This window comes from Ursus arctos, unplaced genomic scaffold, assembly GCF_023065955.2.
Source record: "Ursus arctos isolate Adak ecotype North America unplaced genomic scaffold, UrsArc2.0 scaffold_19, whole genome shotgun sequence".
NCBI classification, from domain to species: Eukaryota; Metazoa; Chordata; class Mammalia; order Carnivora; family Ursidae; genus Ursus; species Ursus arctos.
In genome coordinates this window covers 52,731,197-52,744,539 of record NW_026622863.1, presented here as the reverse complement: position 1 = coordinate 52,744,539, position 13,343 = coordinate 52,731,197, and the positions used below count along the sequence as shown (strand labels likewise).

General features: G+C 51.4%; 1 protein-coding gene across 1 annotated transcript; it reads right to left on the bottom strand.

Annotated features, from left to right (window-relative positions):
• Positions 1-258: 258 nt before the first annotated feature.
• Positions 259-12,279, bottom strand: LOC113248913 (zinc finger protein 383-like). Its single transcript, XM_057313939.1, has 5 exons — positions 12,195-12,279; positions 9,795-9,886; positions 6,535-6,661; positions 5,060-5,191; positions 259-2,796 (listed from the first exon to the last, which is right to left on the bottom strand). Exons 1-5 carry the CDS (start codon positions 12,226-12,228, stop codon positions 1,490-1,492), a joined length of 1,692 nt encoding a protein of 563 aa, XP_057169922.1. The 5' UTR covers positions 12,229-12,279; the 3' UTR covers positions 259-1,489.
• Positions 12,280-13,343: the final 1,064 nt, after the last annotated feature.

The window sequence follows — 13,343 nt, the reverse complement described above, 5'->3', positions numbered from 1 at the left end:
TTTGCACTGTAGTGCAATACAGAATATCTTGTACACTCTGAGTCATAGTCACGAAAGTTCGAGAGTTTATCTCTTCCTTTGCTAACCACTCCCACACTTCGGCCCTCATTCATTTCAATTTGTCAGCTCTTCAGAGCAGGGATCAGTCAACTTTTTTTGTCAAGCGTCTCAGAGCAAACATTTTAGGCTTTATGGTCCATCTGGCCTCTGTTGTAAGTACTCGGCTTTGCACGGAAGCAGTCATAGACAATACGTGGCTGTGTGCCAATAAAACTTTATTTACAAAAACAGGCTACAGGCGGGGCTGGCCCTGGTTTGCCCACCCCTGATCTAGAGTCTCCTCTGTGCCTGTTCTTGCCATAGGTAAAGCCAAGCTGCTCTCTGCCCAAAAGGGCAGACTGAACAGAAATGTAAACAGCTATACACTTTTTTAAAGATACATTTTGTGAAAATTTGAATGACATGAATTTGAAAGCATGTAATATAAAAATAGCAGTACTATCTTGATTTATGTGCAAAATATGAAATAATCTTTAAAAAAAAAAAAAGCTCTCCTGAGCCTCATTTTCTCTATAACATGGGATGATATCAGTTCCTATTTTATAGGACTCTGGAGAGGATTCCAGGAGGCTATGTAATGTAAAGTGCTCAGGACCACGCGTGGCAGGTGGGGTGCTCAGATGTCAGCATTTGTCAGTAGCATTATCAGCGACCAACTGGCTGTTCTGCCCCAGACAGAAGGGGGTGTCCTGGCAGGATGCTGGCCAGCCCTGAGACATGAGAAGCATCTTGGGGGCCAACGCAGCATCAAAAGCCATCCAGCGAGCACTACACTGGGCCATGCTGCCTTTTGTCACTGGCGGTTGAACCCCACACTCACTGTCTCGGGGCTACGCTGCATGATAATTTTGATAAAAGATCTAAACACGGCCCAAACAGAACCTTCTGCAACAATGGATACGTTCTCTATCTGTGCTGTCTGATTCGGCACCTGCTGGCGAGTTTGGCCACTGAATCCTGGCTGGGTGCAGCTGAGAAAACATTTTACGTTCTATTTATGTGTGATTCATTTAAATGTAAATAGCCACACACCGGCTAGTGGTTACTGTAGTGGATGACACAGAAAACTATTCCTGAATTCCTTCTGAAGTTCAACTACTCACAGTGCCACTACTGATATTTGGGGCGGGAACATTCCTTGTAGATGGAGGTGACCAGTGCATCATAGGGTTCGGACGATCCTTGGCCTCTATCCATCCCTGCCAGTGGCACCAATGGGCTGGGACAACCACAACTATCCCCAAGCACTCCCCAGACGTCCCAGGTGAGGGCCATGTAGAGCTGTGCCCTGAATGAGGACCCCCGGTCAGCTAGGGAACCTCTGGTGAGCGGTACAGCGCACCTCCACTCCCACAGTTTGTGTCCTTGGGACTTCTCTGGGGATTACGATGGTGTGGGTCCCGGCTGAAGGCTCCCTCACACACAGAGCTCACTGTCCCTTTCTAGCATGCACTTTCTGGTGGAGCACCAGGGACGACAGCTGCCTGAAGGCCCTTGTACATTTGGGGCACGGGTGCAGCTTCCCCGTGGTGTGGATTTTGCGGTGATTGGTCAGGGTGGACCCATCAGTGAAAGCTTTCCCACACTCGGGGCACACGTAAGGCTTCTGTCCGGCATGCATCCTCTGATGTCTCTGAATGCTTGACTTACACCGGAAGACCTTCCCACATCCCTCACACTTGTAAGTATGGTTCTCTCTGTGGCTCTTCTGATGCTTGAGAAGGGCCGCCTTACGCCGGAAGGTTCTCCCACACTCCCAGCATTGCTCCGGGGGCCCCAGCTGGTGAACCCTCCTGTGTTCCGACAGGTGGGAGCTGTTTCGGAAGTGCTTCCCGCACTGCTCACACTGGTAGGACTTCTCCTCCTGATGAATCCGATGGTGCTCGAAAAGATGCGAGTTGCATCTGAAGGCTTTCCCACACACTTTGCAGTGGTACGGCTTCTCTCCCGTGTGGATCCTCTTGTGCTCCGTCAAGGAGGAGCTGCGGCCAAAGGACTTCTCACACTCGCTGCACTGGTAGGGCTTCTCCCCGGTGTGCACCCTCCGGTGCCGCGTGAGCTTCGTGCTCTGCTTGAAGGTTTTCCCACACTCCTCACATTTGAAGGGCTTCTCCCCTGTGTGGGTCCTGTGGTGGCTGCTGAGCGTGGAGCTGCTGTTGAAGGCTTTCCCACACTCTTTACACTTGTAGGGCCTCTCTCCGGTGTGAATCCTATAGTGCGTGAAGAAGTAGGAGCTGTGCCGGAAGGACTTCCCACACTCGTCACATTTGTGGGGTTTCTCTCCCGTGTGGATCCGCTCGTGCTCGATGAGGTGGAGGGTCTGGTTGAAGGTTTTCCCACATTCTTTACATTTAAAGTGTGTCTTCCCCCTTTGGATTCTCGGACGATTGTGCCTTGGGAAGCCTGGTGCCTGTGTTTTCCCATGAATATCTCTTTTCAGGGTCTTCGTTCCTCGAGGGGTGCTCTGTGATGTCGTTGGTGGTGGTGGACGACTTGGACATCTCCTCACGGCCGTGGACTCATGAATTTTCTTTCTAGGGAGAATTTTTTTGCATGAGTCCGTGGCCAGCCTAGGGCCAGATTTTAGCCTGCTCCTCAGTGGCCTGTCCTCAGTTTCCAAAGACCTTTCTGTCCTAGCACCCCTTTGGGCCATTTCCTTTGCATTCCCCAGGGATGGCCTCGTAGAGATGCCTGGCTTTGGAAATGTCATTTTCGGCACAAGCCTTGTCTTCTTGTCTGAAAGGGATTCAGAATGTAAATCTCTCTCTTTTTTAGCGCCATTGTCTTTATCTTTGGTTGAAAGTGTTTTGTCTGAGTATAAAATACATACAAAAAAGCACACAAATCATAAGTGCATGGTGTGATTAGAATTCACATTGTGCCACCAAAAAAAAAAAAAGGTAATTATATGAGGGAATGAAGGTGTTCTCTAACCTTATTGCCATAATCATTTCATAACATATACATGTACCGAGTTATCACGTTACACACTTAAAGATTACACAACATTATATCACAATAAGCTCACGCAACTCTATCCTAATAAGGCTGGGGGGAAAAACGACAGCCAGTTGAAATGAAATGGAAATAAAGAGGGAAAAAGAATCAATGAGAAAATGAGTTGGCACAGAAAACAGAAAAAAACAAATCCTATATCAGAATAATTACTTAGAGATACAATTTAAGAAATGTTCCAGATATAAACCAAGAGTTGATCTATGGATTGAAGGGAAAAGTGATACAGAAAGTTCCACAGTCAATGTAACTGTTTTATAAGCTATCATGTATAGTCCGTGAACCCTGGGCGAGCCGGGCCATGCATTACCCCAGAGGCATGGTCAGTTCGTAATGTTCCCTTATCACTAAAACAATGTGATTTCTATCTGTAAATAAGTGGAATGACATTTTTTTTTGTTGAGAATTCACAACCTGAACACATTCACGCATACAGCACAAAGATTAAGATCAAGAAGCAGAACGCTAGAAGCACCCTCCCCGACACCAGCCCTCAGTCCATTCCCTCCAGTGACGCTCTCCCTCTCGGAAAATCGAGACCTTGACTTCCAATAGCGTAGATTGGCTTTGGCTCTTTTGGGACATTCTATAAATGCAACCTTACAGCATGCACCCTTTTGCGTCTGGCTTTTTCCACTCCACTGTTCTGTCTATGAGATTCATCTGGACTGTTTGTGCAATCCCAAGTCATTCGTTCCCATTGCTTATAGGGTTCCATAGTGTGACTCTACCACAATGTGTTTGACTGTTTTATTGTTGATAGGCATTTCGGGAGTTCCCACTTTGGGACTATTAAGAATTGAGCCGCTATGAACATCCCCTGCTCATCGAGGAGTCTGCTTCTCCCTCTCCCTCCGCCTGCCGCTCCCCCTGCTCGTGCTCTCTCTCTCTCTCTGTCAAATGAATAAATAAAACCTTTAAAAAAATTGAAACTGGGGAAGTAGAAGCTGGAAGGAGAAAGAGGCTTAATATTCTTATTTTTTCAATGAAAACATCTGGTTACTATTTCGGATTCTTTTTTTTTTTTAAAGATTTTATTTATTTATTTGACACAGAGAGAGACAGAGAGCACAAGCAGGGGGAGTGGCAGAGGGAGAGGAGAAGCAGACTCCCCTCTGAGCAGGGAGCTGATACGGACCTCAATCCCAAGACTCTGGGATCATGACCCCAGCCAAAGGCAGACGCTTAACCGACTGAGCCACCGAGGCGCCCCTCTTTTTGGGATTCTTATTAAATCCATGTATTATCATCATTATTTAAAGATTTATTTATTTATCTTAGAGAGAGAGTGCTCGAGAGCACACGGAGGGGAGGGGCGGAGGGGGAAGGAGAGAGAAACTCTAAGCAGACTCCGAGCTCAGCATGGGGCTTGATCCCAGGACCGGTGATCATGACCTGAGCGAAACCAAGAGTCAGTTGCTTAACCGACTGAGCCACCCAGGCGCCCTTTAAATCCATGTATTATCTTAAAGGAAAAATTCTCTCTCTATTCTCCTATAGTCTTGAGGTTCAGATGCTGATGGGGGATAGTTTTGGTGCCCCGAAACATGCTGTCGTTTTTCTAAGTCAACAGAGGGCTACCCGGGGGTGATAATCTTAAGGATTTAAGTCGAGTGCCAGACCAGCCCACACCAAAGAAGTGCTGTAAATGTCTTTTTAACCAGGAAGACATAGATACATGCATCCAAGGAGGAGAGTGACCAGGTGCTGGCTGAAGCAGGCAGGGAAAAACACTGGGGAGGGGACTGCTGGTAGAGCAAACAGCCAGTGCAAAGGCCCTGAGTTAGCGTGTCGAGTCTGATACAGAGGATGTGGCAAAGGAAGGAGTTCGGGAAAGAGATTCCAAGAGGCCAGAGGAATGGAGAAGCATTCCTGGAAGGAAACATGCCCTGCAGGCTTCTCCCTTCTCCTTACAACCCTCAGCATGCTGGGTCTTTGGGGAGAATTTCTCCTGGAGACTACCATGACGTCTCCTCCTACTCACCTGTGGAGTCAGGGCTCTCACTGATTCCAGCGTCGCCTTGCTGGGGGGCTCGAGGGACGTCTCTCTCCTTGACACAGGGTTCGTCTCCTTGCTCTAACCTGGTGATCAGTTTGGGTTTGAAGAGCCGATACCCTGCTCCAGAGAAGGAAAGAAGTGCTGAATGCCTCCCAGACCCCCATTCCAGACCAAGAGTTTGCACAGAAAGAAGTGTGTTTATGATGTGCTCCCAATTCCAAAGTGCAGGTTCCCCCCCCCACACACACACACAAAGCAGTTCTCTCCAACACTGCTGGGGTCCCACAATTCAACTCAATTCTGACACTATCTACCTGGAGGTAGGGTTGCATCCCACAGGTGGAGGGTTCAGTCCCACCAGACCAACATGCCCCCCCCAAATTCAGACACCAATCACAAATCCACATTGTCACCTGTGCCTCTGACTGACAGGCTATGGATTGGAGGTTGCAACGACCTCCTTCTTGGGGGTCTTGAATTTGCTAGAGCAGCTCACGGAACTCAGAGGAACATTTTACTCACTAGATCACCGGTTTATTATAAAAAAATATAACTCAGGAACAGTACGTGGAAGAGAGATATAGGGCCAGGTGTGAAGAAAGGGTGTGGGGTGTCCATACCCTCTGACACCACCCCTCTCCCAGGATCTCCACTTGCTCACCAACCTGGAAACTCTGCAAACACTGTCCTTTGGAGGTTTTGTGGAGGCTTAATGACATAGACATAATTGATTAAATCATTGGCCACTGGTAACTGATTCAACCTCTAGTCCCTCTCCCCTCTCTGCAGGTCAAGGGGTGAGACTGAACCGTTGGTTCTCCTGGCAACCAGCCCTCATCCTGAGGTGTTTTCCCAAAGTCACCTCATTAACATAGCAAAAGACATCTTTATTCCTCTCACTAGTTAAGAAATTCAAAAGGTTTTAAGAGTTCTGTGCTAAAAACAGGAGGGAGACCAAATATATATTTCTCATTACTAATGACAATATCACAATGATACGAGGACCTCCGGAGGAAGCACAGGGCAAATGCCTCGCTAGGCTCCCCCCGGCCCATCACACCAGCACAAATTTCTATGGAGGGGGTAGCCCTGTGGTTCCCAGAGAGCAGAGCCCGCCCCCAAACAGCACGACGGCCAATCAGCCTCCTCCAGTTGCACTGGCCACTGTGATTGGCTTAGCTGTGTTCACGTGACGGAAGGCAGCTCCAGGCGGAGCGAAAGTCAGACTTTGGGAGGGAACACCCAGTACCCACAATTCTACCATCTCGGTTGAGAGTGAATTACGACGCTGGTGACTCCGGGGCTGCTGGCAGCTGTCTTGCGCCGTGAGGAATAAGTAACGTCGGCAAAAGCAGAGCCAGCCTTACAAGGAAGCCAGTACCACCCAACCTGAGTGCGTGAGACCAGTCCTGGGGCGGAGCTCATCCAAGCCTTCGGAACTGTGGGGACGTTGTCCTTACCCAAGGACGCCAGGTTCCCATAGTTCTCCAGCATCACCTCTCTGTACAGGTCCTTCTGAGCGGGCTTCAGCAGCTGCCATTCCTTCTGCGTGAAGTACATGGCCACATCCCTGAAGATCACAGGCTCCTGTAACCCAAAACCCCGTTTGTATTCACCCAGGGCCTGGTCCTTCGCTTGGCCCAGGACAGAAGGTGGAAAGCCAACAGAAGTTTGAGATGTGTTCAAAGTTCTGTGTTGTGTCAGCTTGCAAATAAGGCCTGGGCTCCTTCACCCTGACCCATATCCACACCCTTTGCTACGTGGCTATGCAGTGCGCTCCTGTCCAGAATCTTCACTTGGCCATGGAACTGGCTGTGGCCAGTGGGTTGTCGGCAAGGTGTGATAGAAGCAGAAAAGGTTCAGAAATGCTTGTGCCTTCTCTCTTGCGCCTCTACCCCCTCCACGAGTGAGGCTATGCCCAGGCTAGCCTCTGAAGGATGAAAGATCGGAGGGCAGTGCTGAGTCACCCCAGTCCTCCCAGAAAAGCCGCCTCGGGCGAGCTGACAAGCTAGAGTCCACTGGGCACACGAAGGAGCCCAGCCACACCAGCAGAGCTACACGGACAAACCCTTATTGCTGTGTGCTCCTGACCTTCCATGGGTGGCGGTGTTGTTTACACAGCATCACTGCGGCCACAGCCACACTCTGAGTGCTCATGTGCTATGTGAGGGGATGAATGAAGGGACGCTATGAATGCTGGAAGTGGCCCTTTCACTCACCAGTGGTATGGCCACCTGGGGTATCTCTTTCCACTGAGGTACATCGATACCATGATGGTTAAGAGCACAGGCTCCAGGGCCAGACCGCCTGGGTTCGAATCTTGGTTTGGCTTCTTAGGATCTGTGTGACCTTAGGCAAGTGATGTGAACTCTGTGCCCTCATTCTCTTATCGTGAAAATGGGGATAATACAGTACTGTGTCTGGAGTTGTGAGGATTAGGTGGATGAAAATAGGTAAAGAAATTAGCTCCGTGCCTAGTACACGCTCAGGGCTCAAGAAATGTCAGTTATTCTCAATATCTGTTTAAAAGGGGAGGGGATTCTAGTCTATGGGAGAGAAGCCAGGCTTGGAGAGTAGCTTTATTCACTCATGTACTCACCAAGCCTGGCACTGGGATAGATTAACATAACAGTGCTGGACACAATCTCCATTTTCCTTTGCCATAATAATGGAAGCTACAGGTGTGCCCACGAGTGCACAGGCAAACACTACACTCCCCAGCATCCCTTGCAGCAGGGTGCAGTCATGTGACTAAACTCTGGCCAATGAGGTGCGAGCAGAAGAGACTTGTGCGTCTTCTGCGCTTTGGCCTTTGAGAGACTAAGCAAGTGTTCCCCTTGGGGTGACCCTGAATGTGGACCGGCCACGCGGGGTCGAGGCGCACTCCCAGGCTGTCCCCACACATGTCGCCGTGAGGAATAAGTAACGTCGTCTGAGTGAAGCAGCTGCGTTTTGGGCTGTCATGTTACAGCAATCAGACCTATGTGGTTAGGCAGCTCCAGCCCCGGGTGGGGGGTGCGGAGGGTGCCAGGTGCGGAGGGCCTAGGTGCGGAGGGGCGCAGGTGCAGAGGGTGCAGGGGCAGTGCCCACAAAGAGCGCCCCGAAGGCATGGAGGACGCGCCCCCGTGCGCATTTCCCGAAACGCTAGGAAAGGCTGGAAAGGGAGGCCCTGCAGAGCTGGAGCCACAGTGTGCAAGGAGGAGCCGAAGCAAAGGGAGCAGCTGGAAGGGCTGAGAGCGCAGAGCAGACAGGGGACAGTGTTCGCTCCCGGAGTGGGGTCCGCGCCCCTCAGTGTGGGGGCCGGGCAGGAGACTCGCCTGCCCACCTCGCTGCGGGCCGGCTGGGACTTGCCTTCCTGCGCCTCAGTCTCCATATCTGTAAAATGGGACATACAGAGAGTAGTGCTGCCTCCTGCCTGTGGCGGGGGTGTGAGCACTCAACAGGATAGTCCAAGAACGGAATCCGTAACAGCGCAGGGCACTTCAGTCACGGCTGGAGCCACAGCTGCTATAACTCTTGCCTCAGCTGGTTTCTTAAAACTATCTGCTTTCATACAAATGTAAACGCTGCTTTTCCAGCTGGAAGCATCCCCTCGGTGCTCAATGCGCAGCTGAGCGGTTTCTGGCAGGGCTGAGACCTCTAGCACTTCGTCCTCTGCAGGACTGACATACGTCATGGTCCCGTTTCATCCTGACCAGGTAGCGTCTGTGATTTCTGCACTCTACAGATGAGGAAACCGGGCAAGAAAGCACCACCAGTAACTTGCCCCACTCGCTGTGATCAGACACAGAGGTGGGGGGATATAGGGTCGTCAAGTAGAGATGCCGACATACCCTTCTCGGGGGACAGGAATCTGCCACCATTCATGTTACAAACACTTAGAGGTCAGGCGCTTTCTAAAAACAGCACAGATGCGAGTTCATTCACTCTTCAGAATAACCCCTGCACCATGGTGAACCTTGTAGCCCCATTTTACAGATGAGGAAACTACAGTGGGCCCGGAGTTGTTCAGGAACTAGTCCTGGGTCCCACAACTGTGAGTGGCTGGGGGGGAATTTGAACCCGCAGTCAGACTCCAGAGTTTTTGCCCTCAGCTGCACCAGGCTGGCATTCTCAGCTGTGAGGCACAGAAGGGCCACGAGGGTGGCACCTCCACTCGATGCCCCTTTCTTTGCAAAAGCAACCCTTCCTTATTCTGGGGTTCCTTGGTTCTGTGCGAGTGAGATCATTTAGGGGTCAGATCATTCTCTGCTGTGGATTCTAGGATGTTGAGCAGCAGCGTCCCTGGCCTCTACCCACCCCTCCAGTGCTGACACCCAAACACGGTTTCAGCCACTGCCAGTGTCCCCGGGGGGGGGGGAGGGGGCTGAGAATCACTGCCTTGTCCCAGCCTTCTGATTTTGTGGTTGTGTCACACAGCGATAACTAACCTGAAGAAAATTAAACAAGGCAAGGAGTTAGGAAGTGACGAGGAGAAAGTGAGCACGGAGGCTTCCTGGAGGAGGCGACATTCCAGCAGAAGTAGAAATTAGGAAAGAGAAGAAGGCAGGAAAGAGGCAGCATCCTCAGGAAAATCATCCCTCACAGGATGGGGCCATATCCTTTTGTGGGGTGCAAGGGGTGCCCTGCCGCCCGAGGGTCTCTGCAGGGCGGAGAGGGTGGCAGATGTGCCCGACCTCTCAGAGCTGAGGCGCCCTCTGGTCAAAGGGAGAAGGCTTACCGTGCTCCAGGCCGGCAGGAATCTGACCGGTATTCTTCCCTTCTTTTTGGAGAGCTTCTCTGAAGTAGAAGTAGGGCTCTGAGAAGGCAGGACTGGGAAGGAAGGAGGAGTAATGAGGTCATCCTGCCCTCTTTGGGTAGGGAAACTCTATAAAATGCCAATAATGAAACCCACAAGAGCTAACACGGATCAAGACTTGCTGTGTGCCAGGCTGTCTTCTAAATACTATACAGATACATCTTATTTGGGTTTTTATAATAACGCTACGAGATAGCTACTATCATCATCCCACTTTACAGAGGAGGACACAGGCACAGAGAAGTTAAGACACTTGCTCAAGGATGCACAGGGGTGCCCTAAGATATGCGTTAAACTGCATCCCAAAGGTCAACAGGGAACAGGCTGGAAATGTCAGTGAGTGAAGGGGCTGGAGTAAGAAAATGGGGCCCTGGAGTCTGGCGGACTGCGACTCCCAGGATCACAAATGCTCACATTTGAAAGAGGCAGAGAGACCAAGACCAAGTCAATATACTAGAAAATACCAGAGAGTGACAGACATCGTGACAAAAATAAACTAGGTTGGAATGAAGGCAAATCCCAGGATGCTGCTTTTGCTGGGACAGTCAAGGCTGGCTTCTCTGAGGAACTGATGACTTTTTTTTAAACCTTCATTTTGAGAAGGAGATGGCCAAGTGAGCATATGAAGGAAGAGCATTCTGGAGCAGGGAAACAGCACGTGCAAAGGCCCTGAGGTGGGATGTTAAAGGCAAAGCTAGGAGGCCAGGGTGGCCGGAGCCCATTGAATTGGAGGGAGATAGATGGGTGTGATGAAGTCAGGCCAGCAGGGCCCAGTCCCTTGGGGCCACCGGGGCCCCTGTTCAGATTCATATCATTCTCCAGCTTGAGAGGTCTGACAGGACCTGACCCTCATTTTTACAAGATGCCTTGGCCTGCTGAATGGGGAACAGTTTGGGGGAGGCAGGAGTGGAAGCCAGGAGACCACTTGGCACAGAGCAACAGTAGTTTGGGCCGTGTCTCTTCCTGGATCAGAGTATGTGGGTAATTTCCTGGGGATATGAGGGAAAGTGGTTTCTTAGATTTTAAAACAGCATCACAACACATCTTGTTTGTCCGGCTGATCTGTCTGTGAATGATCGCATTCCTGAGCACTTCTGCCAGAGAAATGAAAACACATTCACACAAAAACCTCTACTCACAATAGCCAGCAACTGGAAACAACCCAGGTGTCCTTCCAGGGGTACAGCCCTGTCACGGAACCCCACTGAGCCAGAAAGAGGGACGGAGTGTGGGTGCCCACAACAGCCCGGACGGCTTCCCGGGGCACTGTGCCAAGTGGGAAAAAGCCAATCTCAGAAGGTCACCAGCTGCACGGTTCTGTTGATACAAGGTTCTCAAAATGACAGAATCCGAGATGGAGAGGATGTGTCATAGCCAGACGGGGCAGGGGCTGGACAGTGAAGGGGCAGCTCCAGGGAGATCTCTGTGGTGACGGAGAGTTCTGCATGTTGACTGGGGTAATGGTTACACTCAGCTACAAATGTGAGAACGGGACCCTGAGAAATGCACCTGCGTTGGGTCCGGATGGATTTCCTGGTTTGATATTGTACTATCACTGCTTAAGATGTGATCATTTGGGGAAATGGGATGAAGGTCCATGGACCTCCCTACTTAACTGGCAACTTCCAGTGAATATAAATTATTTCCACATAAAAAGTCTTTTAAAAGGCTTATTTATTTGTTTATTAGAGAGGGAAAGAGAGAGAGAGAGAAATCATGAGCAGGGGGGAGTGGCAGGCAGAGGGAGAAGCAGGCTTCCTGCTGACCAGGGAGCCCCATGCGGGACTTGATCCCAGGACCCCAGGATCATGACCTGAGCTGAAGGCAGACGCTTAACCAACAGAGCCACCCAAACGCTCCTCCACATAAAAAGTGTTAAAACAGGAAGCATCCCAGCAAACCGAGCAACCCTCCCTCATCCAGCCAAGCTGCCCGCAGGACCCCAAACTGCCCACTCCTGCCCATCCCCTCCACCATCTCCTTGGGTTGGACCTCCATCAAATCCCACCTAGATGACTCCACGGCCCCCTAAACAGGCAACTGATTGCAGGGTCACAACGAGGAGCCCAGATTTCTTCTGGCTCCCCGAAGATACCCCTGCAGGCTCTGGGCAGGGGAGCACAAGGATCCACTGATGCGATGTCCGCATGGGGAAGACTCCATCCTGGGTGCCCCTCTGCACCCTCCCACCCCCGGAGAAGCCAGTGGGAGGTGTGTGGGGATGGGGGCTGGTCTCCAGGGTAAACCCTCCCACCGTCACCAGGCCTAGAGGCCTGCCGCCCTCCCACCTGCCCACAGTTTTCCACCCTGTGTTGCTCTCACCTCCTTTGTCAGGTGGCTGGGTCTTCGCCTCCATGGTCCCCCTGCCCTCTGCGGTGCTGAGATGTAATACCCCGTCCAGCACAGGCCTCTCCTAGGGGCAGAGACCAGAGCAGCTCGTGTGTGGGCCGCCGCGATGGTGGGCCCGGGTTCCAGTCCCAGCACCGTGGAAGCCGGGTGGTCTTGGGCAGGTGACGTCACCTCCCCACCGTTTTGTGTCCTCAGCTGTGGAGGAGAGGTGTTAGCCACACCTCCCTCCTAGAGTTGCCTTCAAGGCCCACGGGATGGTTTATGGAGAGTGTTTGGCATGGTGCCCGGCAAGGGCCAGGCCAGGGCTCGTGGGGCCTGGGGCTTGTCATACAAAGTGCTGGCGCCCTGACGGCAAAGCTTGGCTCCCCAGGCACCTAATGGGCCTCCGGTGCCTGGCATACTGCAGGCACTCAATACATGGGCTCTTGGCCACCACTTGAGTTGCTGTCTTTTTGGCCCTGCTCTGAAGCTATAAGGCAGCCTCACCAAGTGCTTCAGAGCGGGATCTCGGCTTGCCAGGCGAGGGCTTCTACTACTCCTTCCCGGGACTGTGGTGAGGACAGGCCGCCGGTCGGCAGGACCCTCCCCACAGCCCGGGCGGGAGGCCTGCGCTGCCGTGGGGCTGCCGGGGAGGACCAGCCCTGGGATCCCGGGCCAGGTCAGGGCCAGCAGGGAGGCAGGGCCGTGGGCCAGTCTGTCCGGAGGGTGGAGAGGGGATTCCAGCCTGCCGGGCACGGGCTGTGAGAGCTCCAGGATCAGGTTAGCACACAACAACCTGAAGCCTGAATTTGAGATAAGCGAATGATTTTTAGTACAAGTATGTCCCAAACACTGCATGGGGCACATCTATATTAAAAAATCATTTTACTTATTTATTTTACTTATTTGAATACATTCTTTTTTCTTTTCTTTAAAAAGTAAGCTCTATGCCCAACATGGGGCTTCGACCTCTGAGATCAAGAGTCGCAGGCTCAAGGAACTGAGCCACCCAGGCGTTCCCTGAGTCAATTATTTTAAGGTCTAATACAGCAAGTTCCATGCAATAGTTGGGACATATTTATACTGAAATGTCATTCATTTTATGTGAAATTCAAATTTAAGTGGGTGTCCTATATTTTTGGG